We start from the raw sequence: 12,814 nt of genomic DNA, 5'->3' as shown, positions 1-12,814 counted from the left end.
CATGGCAGTATATCACTTTATTTATATGCTATAATAACAAGTCTTAAGCCACTTGGTCACTTATACACAACTACAATTTTCAGCATTCCTTCAACATTATCTCAACTGACCATAATCTTTATTTCACACGTATACGCAGACACATCAGTGCATCACTGACATAATGGTACAGCGTATTCCACAAAAGTGAAGCACTTTAGCTCATTATGCCTCATTATGCCTACTCCACCTCTGCAATAGAAGCAACTTACTTTCACATGTGTTGCCAACAGACAGGGTCCCAGGTCGCCACTGAGTCTGGTGGTAGCCTGGGCAACACTTGTCACAGCTTTCCCCGCAAGTATTGTGCTCACACACGCATTGCATTTTCTTGAATGAAATTGGAGAAATAAATAAGTGAGTCATTATTAGGCAGGTGAAAACAATTTACACATAGCATAATGCAAACACTGAGAAAGCTGCAGCACCGGAAGTAATGAAATATTAATACAAAAACAAAAACAACATCTCGTGTAATCAAGCCCACTGAGAATTCAAACTAGGTAGTATATGAAAATTCACCTCTATTGCTATACAAATATAAGACTTTTTAAAGGGACAGAACTTTGACATATTATCTATAAAATATATTGGATAGATTTATTGAATATAATGTAATGGCACAATCATAAAAGGTATTCTTCTGAAACAGTCAACAGGTGACCCTCAAAACCCTAATCAAATATTTACACGCAAAGGATATATTGTAGAGCCATGGCTATAGCATCAGCACATTTAAAATATTAAACCCGAAAGGGCACACCCTCTTCAAGCCCACCCTCCATGTTGTGTTTTGTCAACTATTGGTAAAGTGCACCATCCCCCAAGATCACCTTGGTGCTGAGCAGAAATAAGAAACCATTCCAAATAATTTTATATTGGAGCTAGAGAGGTTTTTAGGAATCTCCTGAAGCTAAGATTGTTCTAAATGGAGGTGGTCTCTAGTAGAAGGGTATGTAATTGTTAGAAAAATGCCCTAGTGCTCTTAAGCATACTTTCTATGCCTGGGACGCTCATGAAAATGAGTCACCAGAGCAATTGGGGTGATTGCGTTGGCACCTTGTTGGTTTAGTCTGGACACATTTAGGACCTAAAATTAAAAGGCTCTAAGAGCTATTCAATAGCCCTAATACACATATGTGCATCTACTGGTCACCAGTGAAGCTGATAACGTGTTGGCGAGACTTCTCGTTCTGTAAGATATGCACCTGACAAATGTTTTTGAGACATAATAGATCTTGAGCAGAGCTCCCTAGGATGCTGAAGCCCAAAGGGATTTTCCAAACAGCCATGGTTTCCTCTGTGTATTGTTAGAAAAACATTTTAAGTGAATTGAAAAAGCAAACCATGCATCCTGATGAGTCGATAATATCTAGGGGTTTCCAACCGACTGGAAGCTAAATGGTAAATTGCTATATAGTATCTTGAGTTGAAAGACTTTCTGTAACAGAAATTTACCATGGAGCTCAAAGAGACGACTTCGGCTCACTAGAGCTGTGGTCCACAGACCGAATCACAAAGTTATATCTAGTGGTTAGCTGCAAAGAGGGAATGATCAATAACTGAAGGCCAGCAGGTTGCAAGAGTCTTGTCATGTAGTACTGTTCAAAGTGATGGGCAAATAAGAAACTATTGTGAATTGGAAACAAAATGCACTGGAAATCGATGTAAATCTCTTACCTGTGTCACATGTATGTACATGTGCTGTAGACTATGTAGTTCTTGGTGTATTAGTTAAACAGGGTTTAAAGAAATGGAATAACACATACCATGACACGTTATATTCTGTTGAATGCAAGTTTCATTTATTAAGTTTATGTTATTGTGGTAGAATGTATAGCTCTACGGTCAACTAAGCTGTCTCAAAGTGCTGGGAGGGGATCGTAAAGGGGGATCAGAGACTAACTTTGTGAATAAAGTGATCTTCCATAACACTGTCAGATTACACAATGGCTGCTAGTGTAGCAACACATAATTGGGAGCATCACTTATGCACCATAATCCACTATAAACTACTACTTTAGAGTACAAAATTCTGCTAATCTTATGTGTGTTGCGTTACATCCACAACGCTGAAACTTTGGAGTATTAAGAAGATGGGGAGCAAATTGCAGTCTGACAATTTGCGGAAATGATGATACTGACATGTATGTCAGCCTGCCAGGATGTGCCTGCAGACCTTCATATGCAATATACAATATGAAATTACAGACAAACCATACAAGAAGTGTGAACAGCAGTGATCAAATGGTCCATCTCAGGATGAAGAAAAGAGCCAAGCAAATTCAGTATGATCTTGCTGGACCAAGTTTCACCTTCCCATCACCACAACATGTCAAACAAAGACACTCTTGGGTTTGTCATGCCGTGAATATTAAATCATTGATTTCAGAAAATAATGTGTTATATATGCCATAGTCAACTCAGAGCCACAGACAGCCCTCCTACACAAGGATCAGTAGAAGTAAAACAGGTGGCATGTTCCACAAAAGATGGAGATGTTAGTGTGGCTTGCTATATCATCCTCATCCTAGTGCGTCCTCCGCGCCCTGAATGTCATCTGTATGTGTTCCAGCTACACAACGACAGCAAGAGAACAGACATCAATAAAGCTAGTGCTGCCTCAGGACATGTGGACCACAAGAGCCCACACAAATGACACAGAAGCGGTACAAATCATGCATACAGCAGTTTAACTCTCTTAATCAAACGGTTTCACAAGGATGATTTAGAGTTTGGTGGATGAGTTACTCCATTACAAACGTGACTGATCTTCTGTCTGCCTTATTACAAGTGTATTATATGCAGCGGCACTTGTAATAAGGAAGACAGGATATGTGTCAAATTTCTGACAGAGGGATCGCTTCTCACAAACTCCCATAATCAATATATAAGTGCTAATTTTGATCTTTCTTTAAAAAGGTTCCCTGGGATATAACAAGCTATTCGGAACTCCTGAAACAATGGTTCCATTCTAAAGTGGCATGTATCAGTATATGTAGGGTAACTATACAGCACAAAACTAGCTAGAAAGCAATAAAGCATCATATTTTGTGATTCATTGCGAGTTATACTGCTAGCAGTGGCAAGTCAAGCCGACGCTTCTACAGACATCTTTTGTCTGCTGAGGTTCAACGAATAGCCTTTGCATATTTATTGCAGATGACTTTTACAATCCCCATTTGTTCTAAGATATAAGATGCTATACATTCGCAAAGGCAGAATATTAAACATCGTTACGCCCTAAAAAATATAACAAGTATATATTCTTCTACGGCTATGCCACTGATGCCAGTTTTTTGTGCACACAATTTGCACATTCACGGCCTTTTGTCAAAGGAAAGAATTGTTTTAATTTGGAAAATCTTTACACTGCAACAGAAAGCTTTTCCTTCAGCCTGTGCATAGATTATTTAGCGGTGTCCCTTTGTCCTGAGGGAGGTTGGGTGGAAAACTAGTTTGTATTTGTAAACAGAAGTTTAATTACTTTCTGTCACACCTGTGCTCCCTTGTTAGCTTGAGTGCCCACAAAGTAGTGTTTTCCTTCATGTTGCTGATCAAGACATTAGCTATAAAGGTAAGCGTTGCTCCTTTCTTTCTCGTGTAATGCACTTGTGGCCTGTCTTCTAATGTCACTCCTACTCTTGTGGGACAGTTTTATATTCTTTGGGGTACTCATCCTGCACTAGTGCATTTTGAAACCGGTGCCTCACTGGTCGCTCGGGCAAAGAAACAGCAAAACTGGTTGGTTTTCCTGATCGGTTTGGTTTCCTATATGCAGTACATCACTAGCCTCCTGACGTCAAATGTTTCATGGGAGAGTTCTGCCAGCGATTTTGGTTGTTGGAAAAAAGTAGGTTGGTGTACAGAGTTATTGACATGGAAGTGTGAGACTACTGTGTCTTGGAAGTTTGGATTACTTCTTATTACTACTCTGTCTTTATGGATCTGAAGATTGCTTTCCTGGACTGTGAGTGCTTGGAACTCCCCTAATCTGCTCAAGGTTGTGATGGGTACTAGGACCATCTTTAAAGTAAGGAATTGCAGATCATTGTTCACCTGGTGTCAAACGGTGGTTTGATGAACTCTGTTAGCACCAGGTTTAAATTCCACATTGGTGTGGGACTGTCATCTGTAGTACTAGTCTCTTTACCACTTCTAAGAATCTTTTGGCAACTGATGTTTGGAAAAAAAATCCTTCCTATGACCCCTCCTTTGTATGCCACAAATGCCTGTTAGATATACCTTTTGTGAGGCTTTGGACAGTCCCTATCCCTGTAGATATGTTAGATATTTTAGGAGCAGGTCCTGGAATCTCTCTTTGGAGCACCACTATCTGGTTGATCATATTGTCTGTCTTCTCATTTCTTTCCGGACTTTGATGGTCCTTTACTTAAGCTGTAAATGTCGAAATGCTATGTCTTTAGGAGCTATGCTGCTAAGCTGAGTCTTTTACGTTCTGAGTGCAATACATGGACCTTGTGCATGGTCAGTATGTCTGTTTGCAGTGACAGTGGCATGTCATTGACTAGTGCTAGCTCCACTAGGTTGGAGAACCATGCTTGTGGTGCAATGAGGTTGAGAGTTATGGATGCTTGCTTGTACAACTCCATCACAAAGGGGACCATGGGGATTGATGGGAAAACGTATGCAAATTGTTCTTGAGCATATGGATGCAAAGTTTTGCATTTTATGTTCTTTTGGGTTGCAAACAGGTATATATGTGGGGTTTACCACCTTTTAAAGATCCTGTCTATATTCTGTTATTTCAGTTCTACTCATGCAAGGCATTCTTCTGTGACCTAGCCTGTCTTCCTCTAAGTTTTTTACTCCTTTTAGGTGTATTGCTATTATTGTTATGTACCTCTGCATGGTCCAGGTACATATATCCTGCATTAGGCTGGATAGGTGTGGGATTGTGTCCCCCCCGCCCCGTTGGTTGAGGTAGAACATGATGGTAGTGGTATTTATCTGAACCTGCACTTTCTATTCCCTTTATCTGTGACTGGAATGCTTTGAAGACTTGTAAAACCACTTTGAGTTCCAAAACATTTATGTGTTTTACTTCATCCTCTAGGATCCAGAGGCCACTGATGTTCAATTTACCTATGTGTGTTCTTCGCCCTAGATCTGTTTGTTCAAAGGGTCTGTCTACTGTGTTGCTCCTTGCCTTCCCCCACTGCATCTCCATATATACCTTGTCCGTAACAACCACTAGATATTCCCTAATCCCTGATGCCTGCGACCCACGACTCTGTAGCCACTCCTGTAATGGTGTCATAAGAAGCCTAGAGTTTGGTATGAGTGCCATGCATGATGCCATCATGAAAGCCAGGGTTCTCTTCTCAAAAGAGAAGGTTTTACCTTTTCTGAAATTCAGTCTGCTTTAAAGAAATGATTTTCCCTTTCCGGCTTCAGGGTTGATCTTTCCCACTTGATTAAAACTCCCTGATTATATAAGGGTTTCCATAACTGTCTTTATACTGTCTTTGCATTGTTTGTGGGACTTTTAATTTACCAGCCAATCGTCCAAGTAGGGAGGGATAGAAATGGATTCCTTTTCTCCTTAGATGTGCTGCCATTTCGGCTAGATATTTTGTGAACACCTTGGGCACAGAATTTAATTGAAAGGTAACACAGTGATTTGGTAGAGAACCTTGTCTACAACGAATCTCTAGAACTTCTTGTGCCTGTTGTTCATTGGCACATGGAAGTACCCATCTTTGAGGTCTATTGTTGTCATATAATCCCCTCTTCCCAAATGTATGATAACTTCCTGCAGGTTTCTCATCTGAAACCTTTGTGTTTTGTATGTATCTGTTGAGGACCTTGAGGATTAAGATGGGACTGAGGTACTTGCATGGGTTTGGGACCAGAAAGTAGACTGGGTAGTCTTTTCTTTTTGAACTATGTTTATTGCCTTTTCCTCTGCAGGTCTTCCACCTCCTGTCTTAGATGCAGCAGATTGATTTTGTTGTGTTTATTTGGCTCTGGTGGTAGTTTCAAGAGTTCCATACAGTATCCATATTAGATTATGGTGAGTATCTATTTGTCAGCGGTGATGCTGTTCCATTTTTTGAAGTTTCCGCCAGTTCTGCCCCCTATCAGCTTTAAGTGTAGGTTAACCTCCCCTCTTAAGTCACTTGCTGGCATGTCCAGCACCTCCTGGTGCCAGTCCCTCTTCCCCGAATCTTCCCTCAAAAGTGCTATAGTGAAGTGCTGGGGTACTGCCACTGTGTTGCGGTGCTCTGGGCTTTATTGTTGTGGTGTAAAATGTGAATTAGACATCACTGGCTGTGATCCTCCTACTGTGGGTAGTCTCTTCCTAGGGGTGAACCCACCTCAGGATTGACTCCTGAATTTGAGTGTTCCCATGGACTTGGCAGCATCACTGTCCTTCTTCATCCTTTTCAAACAGTTGTCAACTTCTGAACCAAAAAGGCATTCTCATGTAATCAGCATGTTTACCAATGCCACCGCCGGTATTGCCTGCTTGAAGTTGAACACCCACAGCCAGGAATGCCTGAGCATTGTCTCAGTGCGAAGCTGTCTGCTGGAAGTGCCTGCTACACCCAGGGCTCATTTCAGTCATGCACTGCTGATGATTGCACCCTCCTGCATTATATTATTCGCCCCTCGTTGATATGCATGAGGAGGTGCTGCAATAGGCCTTCCATCTCCTCCCACTGCTGATGGGTGTACCTATTCAGAAGGGCACTGGAGTTTGTGACCCTCTGCTGGACCACAGCAATGTTTAATTGACCTCCCATCATTTCTTGCTCTTCTTGTAGGGTGGTGGGCCTACTGTGGCTGGGGTGAGGGGGATTTGCCCTCTTCCATGCTATTGACAAAATGATAATACATCCGCTGATGTATGTTGGGTCTTGAGTGGAGCATCTATATTTCTTTTTGACTCTTGTGGTAGCTGCTTTTGCTGCTACAAGTTCCCAAAAAGCATCTCTTCCTGGTCCAACACATTTAGCAGCATTTCACTGCAAAGGTAGTAGAATTTCCAGCAGGAAATATGATTCTGCTTGTTATTCCTCTAGTTTGACCCATGGGTGTCAGCAGCCCTCTTAACCACTGTGCTGGAGACAGCGATATCGTCAGGCAGTGAGGGTCTCTAGAGATAGGTGTTAACTTCCTCCTCTGGTGAGTCAGTGTCCAGGTCCTGCCATTCTTACCCCAAGGTGTCTAACATGAATGCTCCCTGCTGATAGGATCTTTCCTCGACGTTCTCCTCATACTCTAAAAATTTCCTTTTCCTGTTCTTCCGACTGCTCTGGCATCGATGGCCGCTCCAGCTCCTCAACGTCAAGTGTTTTTTTCCTTTGACTGCTGAGGAGGACACCTACATCTCTTCAGGGAGTCATTAAACTTCTTCCTCCTCATCAAGTGCTAACCCTTTCTGCCTCAGATTGCCTCTTCTTTTCAATGCCGGGTGGACTCGGTTAACCGCTGAGCAGCAAAATCCTCCTTTTTGGTGCTGAAGGTTCCAGCACGCACGATTCCTTCTCACTTCCACATTCTTCAGACTTTTCAGTGTCGAGACAGGTTCTGGGGGATTGCCTTCTGTAGTATACTTGGGTTTGGACCCAAAGGGCTCTTTGGGTTTGTGTTTGCTCTCCACCGTCATGGATTTTGAGGTCAATGTCGACTTGGGATGTTTGGATTCCAACACTCTCGGCTTTGTTCCCAGCTGCCTTTTGATGTTACCTCCTGTCGGGATCTCTCAGTGTCCTTCGCTGTTGAGATTTTTGGTGCTTTCTCTTTTAGGAGGTTGAGTCTCTTGGCAACTGAGTCCTGTTTCTGATCCATTTGGGTTTCCTTGCGTGCATCATCCTCAAAGTAGGCCCTTGACTCTTTCCTGGGAGTTCAGTTCTGAACCTTTGCCATGGCTCATTCTGCCTCCTCTTTTCTCTACCTTGAGTATCTTTGGCTGAAATTTAGCTTAGGCATCAGAGCCCTCTGACCTGTAGCGTTGCATAGGCACATGTTGCAGACCTTGTGGTTGACATTTTGAGCAAGCTAATGATGGCATTTAGGGCAGAACCTCATTGGTGTGTGCTCCATGCCTCAAATCCATGTGATCAATGACCGTATGTAATATCAGGGTTGAAAACGCAGAGTTTTTGATGGAAAATGGTGATTTATCCTTGGTGTCCTCCAGTACTCTATTTTCAGCGTTGAAGAAAATTAGAGTCTTTTCTCCAAATCACTCCTTTTTCTTCTGCCCATCCAGGAGCTATCTCATTTGCATTCAGACTGATCAGTGGAAAACTAAGAATCTAAAGAAGGCAATCACACAGTGGGGCTTCCAGGTCGAACATCTGATGTCAGTAAAGGAGGAACATGGCACCAAATGGTCGACAATGACACCCACTCAAAAAAAAGGACAAAAAGAGAGAGACAATTCCGAACCCAATCACCTATGGTGTATTAATGTATCCAGAAAGATTCATGCTGCAAAAACCTGTACCATTGGGTATAGAAACACAGGGACTAGTTTTATCAGGTGCGATTATCCACCTGATAAAACTTAACTGGGCTTGTAGCTGGTGTTTGCTAATGGCAGGGTCTGTGGGCGGGATCACAACCTGGCCTCCATCTGTCTCCTACAGCATCACAGGGCGAACTATCAAGTGTACCCCTAATGAGACCCATGGCTCCTGTGGCCCCGTGTCACTCCACCGACCTCACAAGTAGAAAGGTGGATGCAAGTCCGCACATGCCAACAGCAGAAGCGCTGGCCAAAAGCAGGAAACATTTCTCCAGACTAGACTTGGCCTCTTGTACCCTCAAGCCAACATGAGACCCCTAGACTCTCACCCAGGACCCCCATCCCTTCCTGCTCCCATTCACCCCCTTCTTTGAAAAGCAGTGAAGAATCTCCATAAATCAGGAAACACTTGGCAGATTTAGAGAGGGTAAAGCGGGATCTATGTTTCTATTTCCCATTCTTGAGGGGGGCTCGAAAGATCTGGTTTCTGGTGAATGGTTAACTACTGGAATCAGTGAAAATCTTTCCATCGCAAGGATGGGTCCATCCAATAAAGAATTTCAAACATAAAAAACACGTTTTTAGAAACATACTGACATATTAATTGAAGGCAATTAAACTGGGTAAAGTAATCCAGAATACTTGGGCAATATGTGAATTTGTGAATTTTATGAAAATCAACATTCTATCACGTGTAAAATAATACCAGAGTTTGTGCTCCCTATAGCCATGTTTATATTCTCAATTAAAGATATGATTAATAAGAATGTTTCTATGATTTATTTATGAGATATCACTTAGAAAAAACAAACTTTGAAAAACGTCCTACCTTTGTAGTTTCATCCCAAGGGCAGCTGCTAGCGTGGCCGTAGCAAATGCACATTCCTCCAACTGAGATGTCTTTTATAGAATAGTAATACTGCAGAAAAAATAGCAAAGACAACATAAAGGCATGTTTTTGCCACTGCATGGAACGGTGGTGAACTAATGAGCTGCAAAGTTTACATTCTAATAACCAAAGCTTAAAAGTCTGGTTGAGCGATCGTAAAGAATTTTAAGATGTATTTTCCACCATTTAAAGAGCTCAGGCAAAAAATGAAGTGTAACAATCATTACTGTAATCTTTTACGTATAGTAAGACTATTACATTTTGGTAAATTTCCCAGAAGACATCACAAAAATATATTGATTGCAATTATCCATTTTAAAAATATTTTATGTTATGTCAGAAGTCGTGAGTGACTGCTCTTGGGTTGATTTTCCATTGCCTAACTACATCTCTTTGAAGACTTGGTGTCTCTTTCCACTTTCCAACCCAACCAATGAAACCTAACTTGGATCATGGTTACATAGAAAAACAAAATTTGCTAAAGATACAGATTTAATCTCACACTGGTTTATTCAGCATCCTGTAGATCAAGGTATTTTGTAGGCACCTTGTAAAAATATGCTCATATTTTCATTCATGAAGATACCAGAAACATTTTAGAATTTATTGACTCTAGTTGCTGTCAATGTATGCAGCATCAAATGCAGAAACTTACCCTTCTAGTGACAATAGGATCAACATCCTTGAGATCTCGCCGATTCAGTGTCATGAGGTCAGCGTTGAGTGTTCTGATACGCTGCAAACGTAGGCGGATGTATCGAGCGGATGTGAAGTCCAATAACGCTGGAGACAAATCATCAGCACTTGGTCTGCCATTGATTAGGGATGTGTGAATCTACGGTGGAAGACAAGAGGCCATGTTTAGCCAATGGAATACAAGCCTTTGTTATAGCTTTATTGAGGATACCATGGCCCTATCAAAACACATCTGCTTTTCAAAAACAGCACATAATAATTGAACATTTAAATCCAGTAGGTAGAGTTCTGTGCCTGCGAGAAAGTAGTAAGCATATAATGTTTCAGCAAATGTTACTAGGTTTTAGACGGGAGTCCCAGTGTTGTATCAATACTGAACTTGGAAAAAGTATGCAGAACTAAATATTAAACTCTACAGCATTATTAACTACATTTTTTAATACATTTTTAACTATTGTTAACATATTAAATTAAACAAAAAATATTTTTCTCAAGTCCAAATGTACCGATAAATTCCCACCTAAAGTATTATGCATTAATAATTATTAAAAGTGGTGTATACAATTAATTAAGTCATTTAATTATATGTAATCAACATTATTGCTGCAATATTTTTTAAATCCAGAAAATGTTATTCAAATTATAACGAAATAAAAAAAAATTATATATTTTTTAACAGTACATTTAACGTTATTATATTTTAACTATTTTTTAAATTAATAATATTTCCTTTACATTCCTGCGTCCATTATTTTCTATGAGAGGGTGTTACAGTACCACTGGTTGGCCATGAGTGGTGCTGTTCGTACTAATGTTACAGTGGATGGAGGACTGTAAGTTTACACATTTTTGTAACTTTATACTTAGATTTTGTGAATAGCCAAAGTAGGATAGTAACTCAAAAGTGTAAGAGCAAACTAAATTGTAAATTACTCACAAGTGCAACTTACTTTTTTGAGTAGCCCCATGGATTTCTAAACCCTTGGTAACATACACATATATCTACAAAAGCACCCACAGAATACCACCTCATCTAGTATTGTATTGTAGCATTTATATAGCGCTTACTATCCCTAAATGGAGTGCTGAGGCACTTGCCTACATGAGTTTCATGCAACACTATGTAAGGCATGTTGTTGGAAGGATGCTGCTTTTGTTTTGATCCTATGTGGGAAGAGTTTCCATGTCATGCATGATGACCACCAAGGTGCAATTATCATGCTATGGGGTGCAGCATGTTGGATGATGATGTACTAGAGACAAATGTGCAGTATTAATGTTTTCAGTATGTTGTTAGCTTTGAGCAACTCTGTAGGTCCCTTTACAGTATTTCATATGATATAGTCGGCCTAGCTGGTTTCTGCACTGGGTAGCCCAATCTGAGATTTTGTGTATAGTTCTGGTCCTGAGCTGGCATGGTTAGAGGGCGAGAGAAGCAGAGAGATCGGTAGGTATGGGCATTTTTATCATCCCATATCTGAGTGTCCATGTGAGATGTAAAGAAGAAATCAGATTGTAATGTTATTTAGGATCTGCAGTGAAAGGCTCCAGAATTGTTCAGAAGCATGCAACAGATCTCTTCAGTTAATCCATGCCTGTTTATTTGGTGGTGTTTGTTTTTTGGGCTGTGCAGTGCAGTGATGGACAACCTTCGTAGCAGATATGTATTGTGTGAGTTTCATAGGTATTATTTACAATTTGTTGCTGACCATTGCATATCATGGTTTCAGTATTATTGTGGACCATAGCAGTTATATATGGAAGTACACAACTATAAAATGCCACAGACACCGCAGGTCAGCCCTTTTTGCTTCCCAGCATAATGAAAGCAGATTGCAGGGTGAGTTGTTTGCTGTTCGTGGGTTGTAAGCTGAGGATTGCACTTAATGGTGTGACTTCTTTCTGTTGCCTGGATGCGGGTGGTGCAGTTAACTCGATGCCTTTTCAGTTCATCCACAACTGTAGGGCTCTTGCAAGAGGCAGGGGTGTAACACAAGCCCGCTTTAGGGGCTACCTCAACCCTTTAGGCCAAGATCAATTAATGTCCATGAGATATGAGAGACTCAGGGGGGCCCTTTTTACATTCTGCAGGGAATGTGGGCATTGGTTTGATTTGTATCACAGGCAAGAGGGATGAGTGTTCTGAAGATGTGGAATGGTGTGATAGGCAGATCGAGCTCACACTGTGGGGATGAACAAGAAAGGAGCGGTAATGTGGTACAGCAGGGGGTGGTAGGCTATGGGAGAAGGGGTGGAGTGGGCATTAAGGGCTATAGGTTAACTGATATGACTGTGGCCATGGGTTGGGGTGGAGTGGGGACTGCTGTTTGAATGGGGGAATTACGCTGTGGCTTCAGAGAAACATTTGGACCCTGCAGCTAGAAGCACTGACCTATATACCAGCTATTGCTGGGCTGAGTCACCTGTGGCCAAGCCTGCTGTTACTGCTGCTTCTAAAGCCGTAACATAGACCAGGGGCCTGCATGGTGTGAGTGTTACGCAGGGGCTAGTACCAATTGGGAGAGCAGGCTGGGGCTGTTGGGGCTGCTGCAGGAGGGAGGAGCTGGCACAGCAGCCAGTGAACTTGGAGAGCGAAAATTGAGTCAGTGTGTTGGTGCAGGAGGGAAACATCCTTTACCACGAAAGTTTTACAACGCGGTACCATTACCACGCACGTTTTACAACGCAAG

General features: G+C 41.5%; 1 protein-coding gene across 1 annotated transcript in view; it reads right to left on the bottom strand.

The window, feature by feature from the left end:
- The window catches only part of LAMA1 (laminin subunit alpha 1), a 549,300-nt gene that overhangs the window by 359,184 nt on the left and 177,302 nt on the right, over positions 1–12,814 (bottom strand). Inside the window, exons 5-7 of the mRNA XM_078687536.1 lie at positions 10,084–10,263; positions 9,369–9,458; positions 252–369 (exon numbers count right to left, since the gene is read on the bottom strand). Coding sequence (XP_078543662.1) covers positions 252–369; positions 9,369–9,458; positions 10,084–10,263 — 388 coding nt within the window. The remainder of the gene's footprint in view (positions 1–251; positions 370–9,368; positions 9,459–10,083; positions 10,264–12,814) is intronic.

Source organism: Lissotriton helveticus, chromosome 4_1 (assembly GCF_964261635.1).
Source record: "Lissotriton helveticus chromosome 4_1, aLisHel1.1, whole genome shotgun sequence".
NCBI lineage: Eukaryota > Metazoa > Chordata > Amphibia > Caudata > Salamandridae > Lissotriton > Lissotriton helveticus.
This window is presented reverse-complemented; position numbering and strand designations above follow the sequence as displayed.